Source organism: Nasonia vitripennis, chromosome 1 (assembly GCF_009193385.2).
Source record: "Nasonia vitripennis strain AsymCx chromosome 1, Nvit_psr_1.1, whole genome shotgun sequence".
In the NCBI taxonomy this organism is placed as follows: domain Eukaryota; kingdom Metazoa; phylum Arthropoda; class Insecta; order Hymenoptera; family Pteromalidae; genus Nasonia; species Nasonia vitripennis.
The window spans coordinates 36,891,216-36,906,094 of record NC_045757.1 but is presented as its reverse complement, the minus strand read 5'-3'; the positions used below and the strand labels follow the sequence as shown (position 1 = coordinate 36,906,094).

At 44.2% G+C, this 14,879-nt stretch overlaps 1 protein-coding gene across 1 annotated transcript; it reads right to left on the bottom strand.

The window, feature by feature from the left end:
- Positions 1–11,112: 11,112 nt before the first annotated feature.
- LOC103317884 lies at positions 11,113–13,454 on the bottom strand. Its single transcript, XM_008217853.2, has 3 exons — positions 13,010–13,454; positions 11,361–11,478; positions 11,113–11,252 (listed from the first exon to the last, which is right to left on the bottom strand). The coding sequence occupies exons 1-3, from the start codon at positions 13,049–13,051 to the stop codon at positions 11,113–11,115; spliced, it is 300 nt and encodes a 99-aa protein (XP_008216075.1). The 5' UTR covers positions 13,052–13,454.
- Positions 13,455–14,879: the final 1,425 nt, after the last annotated feature.

Here is a 14,879-nt window from a genome sequence, read left to right as displayed (position 1 = left end):
GATGGAGTACGCAGTGGACATGCAGGGCTTTAAGAAACCAGGAAAAGACTTCGTCTTGAAGGAGCTGGCTATACTACCTCTCGAGGAAAGCGCTGAGCCTATTGTGCTCTTGTTCAAGGAACCATTTCCTTGGTGCATATTAACTCAGAAGTATAAGCGTGAGAATTTATGGCTCGAACTTTATCATCATGGATTGAGCTGGGACTCCGGTGATCACGAGTATACTGAAATAGGAAATATTCTTCGAGACGCATTCAAGGACGCTATCAACATTTTCGTCATTGGTGATTTAAATAAGAAGTGGCTCGAACGTTTCAACTTTAAAGTTACCGATATCACTGATTTCGGCTATCCATCCATTGATCATCCAAAATTAGTCACCATATGCACGAATCATAATGGAGCGCACAAAGCCACCTGTGCACAACAGAACGTCAAACTTATGAGGGAGCATTACTTGGATCATGTGTTAATGGAGTGGGCTGACATCTCGTCCGACACATAAATACTCGCGTAATCGCTCATTCGAGTCATTTGATCAAGATGAGTTCAAACCGAAGCAGCTCCGGCTACACGAGGCTCCCAAAAGACGAGGATAAAACGAAAAAAGATTCCTCGTCATCCTCCTCCTCCTCTAAATGGAAAGAGTATGTGCAAAAGTATTCTACGAATACAAACTCTGTACCTGAAAAAGATGGCTACAAAAGATTTAAGTAGCGCACTTCCAACAGAAGGTCAGAATGGGTAAGTCGCTTAGGTGACAGCCTCGAGATAGAAAAATCTCGAGTTCAAATCCCGCTGACTTCAATTTTTTTTTTCACTCACGCAAAATAATCTTAAAAAAATTTATTTTTTGTTTATACTTAGAGTCATTAAAAACCTATTTGAAATTCACATGTAGTAGATAAGCTTATAGAGATGATAATCACCTAACAATTCCCGATGGGTAAGTCGGCAAGATGCTCGGCTGGCGACCGAAGGGTTCCCGGTTCGAATCTCCGCACACCCGAAATTTTTTTTCTTCCTACTTCACCGTGAATTAGGAAGGAAAAGAATTTTAACGCAAGTGAATTACAACGCATGTAAATTATAACGCATGCGCGTCACGGTGCTGCAGAATCAACCTGCCGCAGTATCATCCTGCTCCAGTATCATCCTGCCGCAGTATCATCCTGCCGCAGTATCATCTTTGTTTATCTACTATTTGTGGAACTTATTCCAGCGTTTTTCAGAAGAGGCTCATCCTTTTTCCGCGAATTTGAATGAATTGAAAAAGTTTCAAGTGCGGCTGTTATACTGTTGCGACCCCTCTTTGTATACCCATGCACCCTGTGAACTTGAAAAACAATCAAAGCCTCCAATGACTACTCGAAGCTAACGATTGGAAAAGTTCGTAATGAAATTAATTACAAGTTCTTCGATTTATCTAAGAGAAAAGTTCCGCTCGCGAGGAATAATATAACTACTTGAAAGCGACCGTTCCTTTTGCTTTACGAGATATAGACTGTGATACCGCTCGTTAAAAGCCGACTGTTCGATAGCGTTGGGGGCAGCAATAAATAAAGAGGTGCTTTTAATGCATTTTATTCGAAGTCCGCCAAACTTTACGTGTCTTGATTGTACTCCCCCGGAAGTGGAACAAGTTGCCTAGGTGAACACGCTTTGTCCCACCCCCACACCCGTACATGGATTTCCTTCTAAAATCAACAGCGGAGAAAAACAAAACTTTCAACTTCAGCAACTCTATCAACTGGAGCATTGGAGTATCGAGTATAATTCCAGCTCACGTCCAACCAAAGCCACAATGTATTTGCAGAGCCTGCCGGTGTATCCCAAAGCTCCATCGAAGTGCCTCGGACAGCGAGGTATACGTAGCATGCAAGGCGCGTGACAGGACTGCCGAGTCGACGCTGCATCGGAATGTCGTAATGGATGCAAGCGCGCGTAGACTCGGTTTTACGCGAGATTTTCATAGCGGCCGATTAAAGCGATGTTGCTGTTGCTGCTGCTGTGTTGCAGTGAAGGTTATATGCAGTACTTGGAATTTCGATGCGTTGCTAGTAGATACTGAATTTACGGGTTTATTTTTGTGAGATTCGTTTTAGATTAAAAGTGTTACAATAGAAATATTGGAAGTAAAGTTTGTTATTTTAACATTTTTATATATTTGTTTTTTATCAAAGAAAATTTTATTTTTGCGTTTCTACTTTTATGAAGTATAACCAAGCTTGTTACATTTTTCCCAATTGTAAGTGAAACCGTTGATCCACGCAATTTCAAAACCGCTAAATAAAAAAAACTCCGATGCTTCGTCCCTTAGTAGCAACTGCCCGAAGTTCTAGCCTACCTATTTTTGCGTATTTTTCCGTCCTTTTTAAGCCTCTGTAGGCTAGATAAACGAGAAAACGTGCCAAGGCATAGAGAACGCCCGACAAGTGAATCCCAAGAAACACCCGATTTCCAGCCTCCGGTTCGCACCGATGCTTCGCCCCTTAGCAACAACTGCCCGAACTTCTGCCCTACCTATTTTTGCGTATTTTTCCGTCCTTTTCAAGCCTCTGTAGGCTAGATCAACGAGAAAACGTGCCAAGGCATCGAGAACGCCTGATAAGTGAACCCCAAGAACCATGCGAAATAGAGCCTCTGGTTCGGACTGATATTCAGTCCCTTAGAGCACGAGGAAGAATTTCTCCCGCGCCGTTTATTTACCTTAAACTTATTACGTACGTTGCCAAAGATTATCACCTTGAACGCGATAGTGACAGGCGGCTGCGACAAAAGGAGGTTGTTGGAAAGGCATAATCCATAGAAAGTTTTCCGATAATTTTCAATTTCCTTGATATCTCTCAGCGTGGAAACAGCGCTGCAGCGAACGACTGCTAGAAGAATTTCGATCTCGCGCTGCAGTGTGAATTTCAGTTTTCCTCTCCTGCTTTTTCTTCATATAATACACTCGTTTATTTGAAGTCGCTAATATTCTTCCGTCGCGCCTGGTGTTGATAGGAAGCTACTGCGAGCCTGGTGCAACCGGATTCGATTGCGCTAATATAACGAGCGGCTAATGGAATTACAATAATAACCCGGTTCAATCTGCCAATCAAAATCAAGATGTAAATATACCCTGCAGCTTCCGCCTTAATGAACCCAGACGTGCTGCGATCCCACGAACATCGAATATATCCTAATCCATAAAACATCCTTCCCGCTCACCCGTCAATAATTCCTTTCACTTTTACCGAAGGCTACTAATCGCATAGTCACCAGGACTGCGCTCGATTCTTACGAGTCGGCTGCATCTCCCGCGAACCGCTTAATTATTACCATCCAATTAAAACTTGCCTCTACAGCTGCATAATTCACGCGTGGCATCGATTCTCTCGAAAGGGAAGCTTGCGGCTAAAAGATACGCTGAATTATTAGGGTGACACTCCTGGGAAATAATAAGAATCTTGTGTGCGATCATTTACCGAGAAAGCCGTCGGATAAAGAATAGACGCGAGAGTGAATACAACATCGCGGATGTGAACGATCGATCGAGCTTCCTCGTACGACGTTGACAAAATTAATAGACCCTGCTTGGAATCGAGAGATCTCTTTGAACTGAATTATAAGGAATTTCGGCGAGATATAGGTCGAACGTCGGTTGCACTCTGCCGGAGCTCATTTCAACTTATTCAATCTTCGTGAAGAGGAGGAGTTCGAAAAAGGGAGCTTGTTCGTCTACTCGACTCGCATGCATGATGACGACGATAATAAGTTTGGGTGGAAGCGCTTTCGATTATTGCCAGGATGGATTCGTTCATAATTGTCGAAGTTCGATTGAAAAATGCGGTTCGCGGTAATAGTCGACGGTTTGATGCAGTTCCGGGAGAACGCTTTATTTTTCATTTCCTGTGAAACACGTACAGCGTCGAAATTCGAAGCGACGAATCGAAGCCCTATCAATGAAGTTCTCATATTAAAACCTGCGCGACTTGGTTGTTTTTATACTGATAATAAATCACGGACGTATATAAAAAAGAGGAGGATTCGGGAGCTTCGAGAAAATGAAAATTTTTTAATATTTTCATAACGCACATGCAGAGTAATCTCTGAGCTACTCCATTTGCCGAAATAAATATTGAAGAACGAGGAAACTACTTTGCGATTCTTTCCATGCAAACTAGTAAAACCTTTCAAATCTCTTAAGGCAAATGCCAAGTAGCTGAATAATATTACGTCGAGAGCCACCCTCCAGCGACAATGGAAACTCTAAATGGGCTCATCATCTCCAGATAGCTACTTAACACTTCTTAACATCATAGCTGTTCATAAATACAAGCATGAAACCATTTTTCTAAAATAGCAATTACAACGGTAAGACCTATGCAGTTTAACCGTTGCGCGGAAGTACATCCTAATTTGATAAGGCGCCGAAATATACGACTAGATTGATTGCCAGGTTTTCAAAAGTCTTTCGCAAGCAAAAACTGCCATTGTGCCAATGGCGATGCAATCCTGGTGCTAGGGGGCGCTGCTTTTATGTAAACTGAGAAGGAGAGAGGGAAATTCGAACCGATTGAAAGAAAGTTTGAATGACGAAACTTCGGAACGAGCCGCCCTTTTGTAGGTATACAACGAGGAAGAAGGTGTCGACTCTGCAGTATACGGTCCGTCATTCAACTGTATATCTAGATACAAGCAAGGGAGAGGGAGCGCTTGATTTATTTGGACAAGTGGTTTTAGAGCCACGTCCGGCTTCCATTTCCCGAAATGATCGATCGCCGACTGCATCGACGAAATGGATTGCGATTACTTTGCTCTGAAGTGAATTAATTCTTCTCTCGCTCCAGATACATCCTCCTGCGTGTATATAGATTGGACCAATAGATTCATGCAGGTATGGCTCATGCAATATATAGATGACGCGTGCGTGCAACACCTGACACAGACATCCTCAGCGTCGTCTGAGCTGGGGCGCGTGACGGAAACTCAATACACAGAGGCCATAAATACACGTTACGACGTGTCCGATTTCATTATTCGACGTGAGACTGGTGCGTGGAGTGACTGCGACAGGCTTATAGTGTAGGTTATGTTGCCTGTGGAGCTAATTCTCGCGAGTGTTTAGTACGCGTACTGGTGACTTTACACAGAGAGCTTGCGAGGACTCTTGGTGTATGCGCTGTATTCGAAGGAGCTTAACAAATGAGCAACATAATTCAATCATACCAACTATTATTATCATCTAATCACGCGAAAAAATTTGAAATAATCCAAACACCAAAAAAGAAATTCCCCAAAAGCATTCGACCGCGGCACCGAAAGTTCGCCGAATTAACATTCCCGAGTTGTCAGGCCAGCAAAAGTGTCGTCGCGCGCGATGCTTGACTAGGGTTAATTGCCAAAGTTTTCCGGCTGCGCTCGTCGCGATGAGGACCATAAAGCCTCCTAGTCGTCCGGTGGTAAAAGGGCTCAGGCCATACGGTTGGGGTAGATAACTTCCGCTTGCACAGGGGAAACTGGATCGGATCGGAGATCGTGGCTCTTAATGCCGACGCATGTGAAACGAGCTTAGAGCCAATTACTCTCTCGGTGAGTGCACCATGGGCGCACTCAATTTAAAGTTGTATCGTCCGCTGATCAGTTTGTTGTTGGTCGCGATGTTCGGCGGCGATTCGATGACTTTGAAGTAATTTATTATGGAATTACCGAGTGAACGCTGACGGTTTTATGCCAATGGCGGAGCTACTGCAAAATTTAATGCTCTTAAAACTTTTTTTCGAATCAAGTTTTTAGGAGTGTAAAACTTTCGGGGCCGTAAAATCATTATCCCGAGACTCAGTGGGATTGTACTTTTCTTCATAATGTTTCTTATTACCTGGAGACGTTTTATGAAGATAAGAAAGTTTTAATAACCGAGAAGTTCTTTGAACAAATTCTCCTTCAAAATGAAATCGTGCAAAAGGAGATGGACTAATTAAAACTGTACTGAAATCCGGCAATCGATGCGCCTACTTCTCGAAATCAGTCTCTCCGGAAACGAACACCGACGCCGACAGTACTGTAACCACACCGCTTTAGAGCTCTGGTTTCTCCTTTAATCCGTTCCTTAAACTGCCGGCAAAGCGACTCCGGCCACGAAGTGGCCATATTCAAGCGGCCTCTACTACCACTACTACAGCCGCCACCACTGCACAGGACAGCCGCGCCGACGTAAATCGCCTCTGGCTTGAAAATAAATTAAAGCAAGGAGGCGAATCCCGAGTCGCTTAAAAATCAATCAGGATACGAGGGGTAGTAGCGCTTCTTTTTTTCGTCCCGGATAAGGTTTAGTTGCGTAGCAGGTACATCGGATGGAAGTTGGAATAAGATTTTCTCCCGATTGAATTCCTGCGGTTGCTGGTATCTGGATATATTCAGATTAATAAAGTTTCTCGCACTGTTTTGTTAAATAAAGAAACAAAAAGAAATCGTAATTTCGCAATACTCTAATTAGAATCATCCACAGGCTGCTCTTTATTCTTATTACCGCACAGCCTGAGTGCTTCAGCGGCAATTAGCGAAACGAGTTTGGGCGTCCCAACTTATTCTCCTGCCGTTCATAAAACTGGCAGGTAATCAAGGCGGGGAGCCTAGGAAACCCCTTGGCAGAAACTCGTCGCGGGTTATTAGCATCGACAGCCCGAGAAACTGTTGCCTCTCGGAATTGACTACTTCGGGCGGAAACGAAGTCGATTAAAGGCGGCGTCGTTATTTCTTTACGAGAGGCGCTTAAGTGCGTGCGGGGTGCGGGTCGCTGGTTTGATTGCTGGTGCGATTAAAAATTATTCAAGGGCCTACTGGGACGATTGATTGTTCTTTTGTTGCTTCATGAAAACCAAACAAAATTCGTGCGGAAAATATCTTTTCTGAAAGCAACGAAAAGAAGAAGCTCTTCTCCAGCCCCCGATCGTTACTCCCTTTACGAGACTCGCGCTCAACACAGTCATCCGCAGCTAGACAGCGGAAGGGGCCAATAAAGCAGAGGCCAAGTGTTCGCGCGGGCAGGAGATTGGCTTCGCGGCGCGTACACAGCTCCGACTCGAACTTGAACGGCAACGTGCAATCGTAATAATTGCCCGGACGATCGAGATAACGGCGCGCATAACGGCCGAGGCGAAAGCGTTATTTGATATAGACTCGTCGGCGAGGGCTTGTCTGCCGTATCGGACTCGTGCAGGACTATTCGCGGCGAGGGCGAATGGCTCGTGTCTTCGCGGGAGCCGTTCGCTTGTACAGCGTCGCTGCGGCTTTAAAGCGCGGCTGTTGAGATAAAGCTTTTTTCTTTTTTACGAGGCTTGCGCGGTATAGCGTTTTTTGATGAGAGCTTAAATGAAAAACTGTGAAGTTGACGTAACTGGCGCATGAGCGCAGAGTTGTTTTATAAAACTCTCTATATGGGAGTAATCGTACTTAAATGTCAATCTTCCTGTCAATCTGAAAGCGATTGACATGAAACTCTTGAATAAGGGTATATGTAATACTCGACAAAAACTGCGTCACTCTTCACGTACAGAACTAATTTATACCTTGTTTGTAACCTTGTCCTCCACCGCATTCCTCGCATTTCTCCCTTCTCTCAAAAAAATTTTCATTAGCCACCCTTCCGTTCCAAACGACACCTGCACTCGCAACATAATTGGGCCGCTCTCAAAGCGCCGCTTAATTCTCTCGCCGCTCCACCGCGAGGACTCTTAAAGCGACACATGCTTTAAATAACACACAGTCAACTGGAGAAAGGAAAAAAGCTGCCGTTGTGCGACGGCTCCTCGCGACAAAGGCCTTGGTTGTAAGCATTGTGTCTCTTGCATTCTGAGCTCGTTAATGTGCGTGCGACGAGCGAGATGTGTGTCGTGAATTGCCTTTCTTGCCAGCGTAAGAGTGTTTCATGAAAGACAGAGATTACGTGCGTAGGATGCGACGCGAAGAAGCGGAAGACTTTTTCCTTGTTATACCGACGCGAAAAGAAATAAAATCGATGTTGCGAAATCGCTGCAATCTCGCTCGTACAATAGCGAAGTTCGATAAAGTGCAATAACCGTCGAGCAAGTAGTACGAGCGCGACAATAGTCAGCCTTCCGTCGTTCACAGTTTCGAACTTGTTTCCCCACTCGATCATATGCTTCCGCTACATTTCCCCCTCGAAATCCCGCAAAACCGCACTCCCCTAAACTGCGCCGAAAATCACAATAAAAGAACCGTTCAGCGATTCGCGCACCGCAAAAGCCAAGCCTTGCCAAATCAAGCGCAGCAGACTGCCGAAATCTATGCACCGCTAGTTGAGAGACTATATAAACGAGGTTTAAAGACCTCGATAAATATGATTTCCCGTCTGGATCCGAGCCCTCCAGGATCTTTGGCCTGGTGCCACAGTGAGATACGGATGGGCCGTCGGTGGCCGCCCCATTGTTCTCTCGAGTACGACGGTGCAAAGCCGATATACATTCGGCCGCGCCAGACGTGGTTACATAAAGACGATGACTTTTTCGGTTGTTGGTATAAAGGAGCTTTATTCGAGTCTGCGGTAGTTTTCAGAAGCACCGACGACGCAGTAACGCCGCTTTTAAGTAGGCAATACGCAGGAGAGAATCGCGAGGACAATGTGTTGATAGGGGTGAATGCATCACTCGTAACTGCGCGACTATGCTTTTCTTTGTTGTTATCATGATCGCGGAGAAAAAGAATTACACGAAGAGCGCCGCGTCGCGTCTTTTTGTTCGGATCGAAGAATAGGGCGTGCACCGCGGATGACTCATTAATAATTATAGCGCAGCGTCGGCTATAGTCAGCCTTCGCGTGTTCCAGCTCGATAGCTGCAAATGTCAAACTTCATAAAAACTTCAGGAGGATGATCCAACTTCATTACTCTCCAGCACTCGGTATAATGGTTTATTGCCCTGTCTTCAGCGGCCGTTACAACTCGCATTACAAACTTTCCGCCGCGGTAATTATTCACGCGTGTACGCTCGTTTAATATAATTACATTGCGATAACTGGAGCAAGAACAAGGAGCTCGGAAACAAAGCTGTCGCGGTAAAACAATCAAACTGAAATTAATCACGGGGCTGCTTGCATTAATTGACTCGGAGTCGTCTAAAAACGCGAGACCGCTGCAGCGGCGCGTATTTGCTCGGTTAGCGATGAATATTTATGCGGCCAGTTCTTCGCATTGTCTTTGACGCGAGCCTGTGCATAGTGTCTTCCCCAAGGGTCGCAAGGCGATGGTAGGATGGTCAACCGCGTAAACCACTTTGTTAACTGGCCCGACGTATATAGACGCAGCGGATAAATAGAGCCGGCTTTGAGCCTCTCTGTGCGCTGTGACCGTTTGTGGAAGGTTAGGCAAGAGCTTGATTCTTGGGATTAATTAATTGCTTGGCACGAGGTGGGGGGGGGGGGGGCTAAGGTGATCGCTTACTTTTATGCTTGAATATATTTTCTGAATCTTCGCATTCGAGGAAAGGAAGTTTTATCGTCATCCGGGCGTATTCACTCAAGCCGAGTGTAAAACAGAGCAAAGAGAGCCGAGATTTCCCCTTGAATTCTTCGAAGTCATTCACGTAAGACGTACTCGCTCGACTGCTCTCTTCCTCAAACAGTGTCTGCATGGGCTCGAAATAAAACTTTATCTTCTGCAGCAGTAACGCAACAGTTCAAAAAGCCACGGGCTTTTACTGCTCCGCAGAGCAGCAGCGGCAGCTTCGAATTCTAAGCTCTGCGTTGCTCGATGTTTTGTAGTGACTGAACGAGCCCTTTTTCATTGTACTACACCGCCCATTCGTGAGTCTAAAAAATTCACGTTTCGAGGAAGCAGCGCAGATAAAGTTCTCGATTTCGTAAAAGCTCTGCTCCCCGCGTAATAAAAAAAGCCATCATTTCGCAGAGTAAACAACGACACATCTCTTTGCTAAATTAAAAGCAAGCCTTTCTCGGTTTTATTTCGAGCACACGCGCGTATACGGTGGTTCTACATAATGCTGCCGGAGGCCATTACAACGAAACGAAAAAATTCCACGGAATCGACGTCTTCCTCCGCACTTTGTCGCTGAATGACCTTTCTGGAGCGGCCAAGTGCAACGGAGCTTCTTAGCTTCTTCTTCTGGGAATCGGTGTACAGAGCCGTCGTAAAGTGGCTATAGCTATAGAGGAGGTTACTTTTCTGGAATGCCGAATGAGATAGATTCGTTTTTTTTAGCGGGAAACGTAAAAGTTAATTTTTAGTTTAAAAAAAAAAATAGAAATTTTATTAACCTTCGTCAATTTTCACGTTTTGCAGTTATTATAACTGGGAAAGACGCTTCGCCGACCTCTTTCCGCACAAAGTAAGTAATTCACTACATTTACTTAGACTCTTCGATCAGCACGCGACGTCTCTCGTGACTCTGCGCGCGAGAAGCGGGGAGAGAATAACGAACTGTTCGTACACTTACTTCGCGAAGTTGCAAGTGCTCTAATAACTTACCTAAACACGACTACGCAGCGTGTCCGTGTGTAACTTGGAGGATAGGACGCGCGCCTATAGTTCTTGTTGTTCTTGCGCGTACAATTGACTTTGAGAGTCTTGGCGCGGGTCAATGTATGCGAGATAATTTCTCGAGACTACTGCCTATTTGCATTAAATTTGTGTAGAGCAAGGAGAATCGATTTCACGAGGGATTAGCGCGAATTTTTTATTTTACGGCTGATGCTTAGAAATTTACGTACTCAAGGGCAAATATTTTCAGCTGGTTTTAATTTTTTTACTCATCCGCTAAAATTTTCATCATTTATCAGTTCTTTTTTTATTTTTATTATTAGTTTTTATATTTTAGCAACAACAATTACATGTGTGGTAATCAAGTATCGTACCGACTGAATTTTTCGATACCGTTTACGTTTGCTATCGGTAAAGAAGAAATCTGAAATATTATGGTTGGAGATTACCTTTCCTAGATACCATTAAAATATGTATAATTGTATAGATTATAAAGAGCCAGAAAGTTAAAGTAATAAGTAATCGAATTATAGATGTGTAATATTTCTAAATAGGCTTGATTTGGTAGTTTGCCAACGACGAAATAACTACGTCGGGTAAGTTAGAGTCCCTGCCATTCAGCAGTATGAAACACAGCATCTATCGGTAAGGAAGAACACTACATAGCTCAAGTTTGACTTACGGTAAAAGAAGTCGTCCTTAAGTGATGATCCGGAATCTCCGTTGCTGCTATAGCCGGGTTTCAACTTGCACCAAGCTGTAAATAGTCATTCAAAATTAGTTTAACCATTAAACGGTACCATGTACTATTGTCTTTAAAAATATTTTTAATAAAAAAGAACTCAAAATGAAATTCATAATGTACCTCTTCTAAAAAACACGCCAATTCTAGAGTGCTTAGTTTCCTGTTGTCGTTTCCATCTCTCCCGATGATGCTGCCTCATGCTCTCGATCTCCTCGTCCATATCCAGCACTGACGAATCCTGGAAGCAAACAAACAATAAATGAACATTTTCTAAAACTCTATAGCCAAATCGCCCGGTTAACGAACTCTCGTCTCGCAAAAGATGGAAGGTCGCGAGTGGCGTTTTTCATCAAAGGCAAATGATCGGGCATTGATATTCGCGAGACCAGCGACACGTAGCCGACTGAATTACGTCGGCGCATGAATACGAACGACGGAAGAACTTTCTTCGATTATATCGCGCGCGGCCCTGCGAAACCTTGAGACAGTAATTGTGAATGCGACTTTGGTCTCGGAGACGTCGGCTTCCCTTGCGTTTGTTTATAACGGATGCATCGCTCAATGGCCGACAGGGTATTTCATAAATTAGGAGTTTGCTTCGTGCAGTGTAAACTGCACTTTTTTCGAAATTTGATCGTTAAATTTGTCAAATTATAGAATAGCAGAACACATAAATATTTATTTTCTTCATTTCATGACATTTTTATCACACTTTAAATTATATTTATGATGTATATTCGATGACTGTGTACAGCACTAAACGTATTTACGCGCTTCGAGATTGCACATTAAAATATTTTGATAAAATCTTCACCAATTTTGTCAATTTATGTTTTTATTTATGCAAAAAAGGAGTATTAAAATTGTCGGATAGTTTAAATCTCCAAGAGAAGTTGTTGAAGTAAGTTTTAATTACCATATCCTCCCACATAGTAGCAAAGTCAAAACCTCACGTAGAAAATATAACAAAGTTTAAAGTCCAGAACACCGGAATACACACACTATTCGAAAAGCACTTTGCGGTCGTATAAAGTCCGTCGGAACGCGGGATGTAAACTAAAAACGGATGTACTTTCCAGCGGCTTTCCTATCGTGAATTTTCGGTCCTCTCTCTCTCTCTCTCTCTCTCTCCCTCGCTTCATTTCTCCATTTCACTCCCACTCGCAGTCTTCACATCACAATCAGGATTATTTTTGGTTCGCGGTTTACATTGCTCGCTCTCGCGCATTGTACAGTCGGCGAAAGTCAGCCTGGCGTAGCCAATGAATCGTTCTAGCGATGTTAAATGAATCAAAATGTTTGAGGAGATTTCTTGGCTAACGCTAGAGTTTTACACCGCCGTTTAGCGGAATTTCTTAAGAAGTGCTTTTAGCAGTTTGTGTACGTAATCTTTTCTAGTCTCGTTTCTTATACGTAATTTTTTGCTAGATTTAAAATTTTAAAAGTTGATTTTTTAATTACCTCATTCAAATTAAACTTTTCGACTTTTCATAAGCGACGATGTGTTTGATCTGTCGTCAACTTAAAAATCAATCTCTCATTCATCTAGTGTCGAAGAATGTATGTATTTACCTATGCAGATTCAGTGAACGGAAATAGCCCATCCGACAAATGGCACTTGTCTTAAGTTCCAACTTTGTTTACTTTATCTCTACAATAACACAGTTCGACATAATCCACGCTGGAGTCACGCCAAATTTTTAAGTTATAACTCTTTTCAAAAGAGATCATTTTCATATTTCTCAGGCCGTTTATTTTATATAACTCACCAGACATTCGCTCGCAAACTCATCCGCTTCAGGTTGCAGCATCTTGATTCTTGACAGTCGTGGAATTCGCTTCTTTTTTTCTAAATATTGATTTTCTCCAATTCGTCTGAGATGTATAGTTCGGCTCGTTAGGTCAACATTTTTAATAGAGAATCGTGTGAATCAAAGTTTTCGGTAAGCGAATGGTCTGAATTTATGATATCTGTCACTGGATTTGAGAAATACATTGATCACGCGTGGTTACTCTGAATTCTTTCGGATTCTTTACTACTCTCCGACATGATGACTTTTTTCAGCAATTTAATTAATCACACACTCACAGCACTGTGTACATTTTTTCCCCCAAACTTCACTCGCTTTAAAAATTACACTCCACCCCTTTTAAGCACACGGATAATTTCTCTAAAAATCGCAAAGCAGCCTAAGAAAACACAAGCCACGAACCGAGCAACTTTGACACCTGCAGCTCACGCGGACACTGACTCTCACAATACAGCTCGCGCACTAGGCTCACGCGGCTTCGCGTAGGAGATTATGTCCAAGGCTATTTGCGGGTGAGCTGACGACGACGACACTTGGCCGTCAGCCAACGACACGCGCCCTCGCTTTCTCGTGTCTTTTCCACGATTTTGGACTATGGTGGTGCGCGGCGCGATCCTCGTTCTTCTCTTTCTTCTCTGATGGTTGAGGAACGGAATTAGCGGGTTCGCCTTTACGACATCCGACTATTCGTCAAGAGGCGACTGACGGAAATCGGGATCTCGGCGGGCGTTGCTAAAGCGATGAGGAGAGATAATGTTCGTTGGTGGTGGGTTTAGAGCGATTTATCGCCTTTCGGAAATTTATAAGGCTTATTTGTCTTCTGGTTCTGCAACGATGCTCTGCGTGAAACCTATAAAGTATTCTTTGAAGCTAATAATAACGTGATGAAAATTCCCGCGGTTAAACCATGTACACAAAACGAGTTGCGTCAAGTTGACAATGTAGTATGGAGGTTGTTGCGCCTGCCGCCGACACAAAGCACACGATCTTCGCGTCGCGAATCAACGTCGGCCAGATGATTAGCCGCGACGACAGTTACTAGCTGGAAACGTTCTCAACGGCGGCGGCGGCGGCATCGACTGTTATAACAGTTACGAGCTCCGCCGCTCGGTCTTTGCAATCCAATTATTCTTTGTGGAAAAAGATGGCCGGCGTCGCGGACGTGGATATTGCTGTAAGTGAAGGAAGCTATCAGCGTTTTCGCTTTTTGCCCGATCCCGGGGGTAATTGCGTAATTTGCAGCGGAGCCCCAGCTTTTCCAACGACGGTAGTTTACTTTTCAGAGCGCTTAGGCGTCGCATATAGTAATGCATCATCCGTAAGCACATAGGCTCGCGGTGCGTAAAAATTCGCCTACACATCTCGTCGGAGTCATCCCTCTTAAGTCGTTCATTAAGCCACTAGTCGGACAATCGCAGCTGGTCGTCCGGGCGTCTCTCCGCAGAACAAGAGGCGCGTAACCGTGTCGGCGAACAAATCGGCTACAAAGCTAGAGAGGGAATAATGCATCGGAAAGGCGCGCTGCGCCCCGCAGCGCGCGCACGGGCGCGAATTGTCCCTGTACACGACGCGGCACACTTTTTCGAGCCTCGAGCGCGCATTATAATACAGACGTTATAGAGGGAGAGTGTGTCCTAGTCCCAGCTCTTCGGGACAGTTGTAAAATATTTAGGAGTCGCCCGCCGACCGCCTCTTGCCTTTGCACTCCGGACAATGGGCGCCGGTGATCTTCTTCTTCTTCTTCTTCTTCTTCCTCTTCTTTGGCCCGTGTATAGTCTTATTTTTGCCTTGTGCGACGTGCTGACCGAGTGAATGGACCGGCCGGTTC

Coding starts and splice junctions, on each gene's coding strand:
- LOC103317884 (XM_008217853.2), bottom strand. CDS start 13,051: ATGCTGCAACCTGAAGCGGATGAGTTTGCGAGCGAATGTCTG. Junction 11,479..13,009: donor AGTTTGCGAGCGAATGTCTG/GTGAGTTATATA, acceptor GTTTGCTTCCAG/GATTCGTCAGTGCTGGATAT. Junction 11,253..11,360: donor TGGCGTGTTTTTTAGAAGAG/GTACATTATGAA, acceptor GACTATTTACAG/CTTGGTGCAAGTTGAAACCC.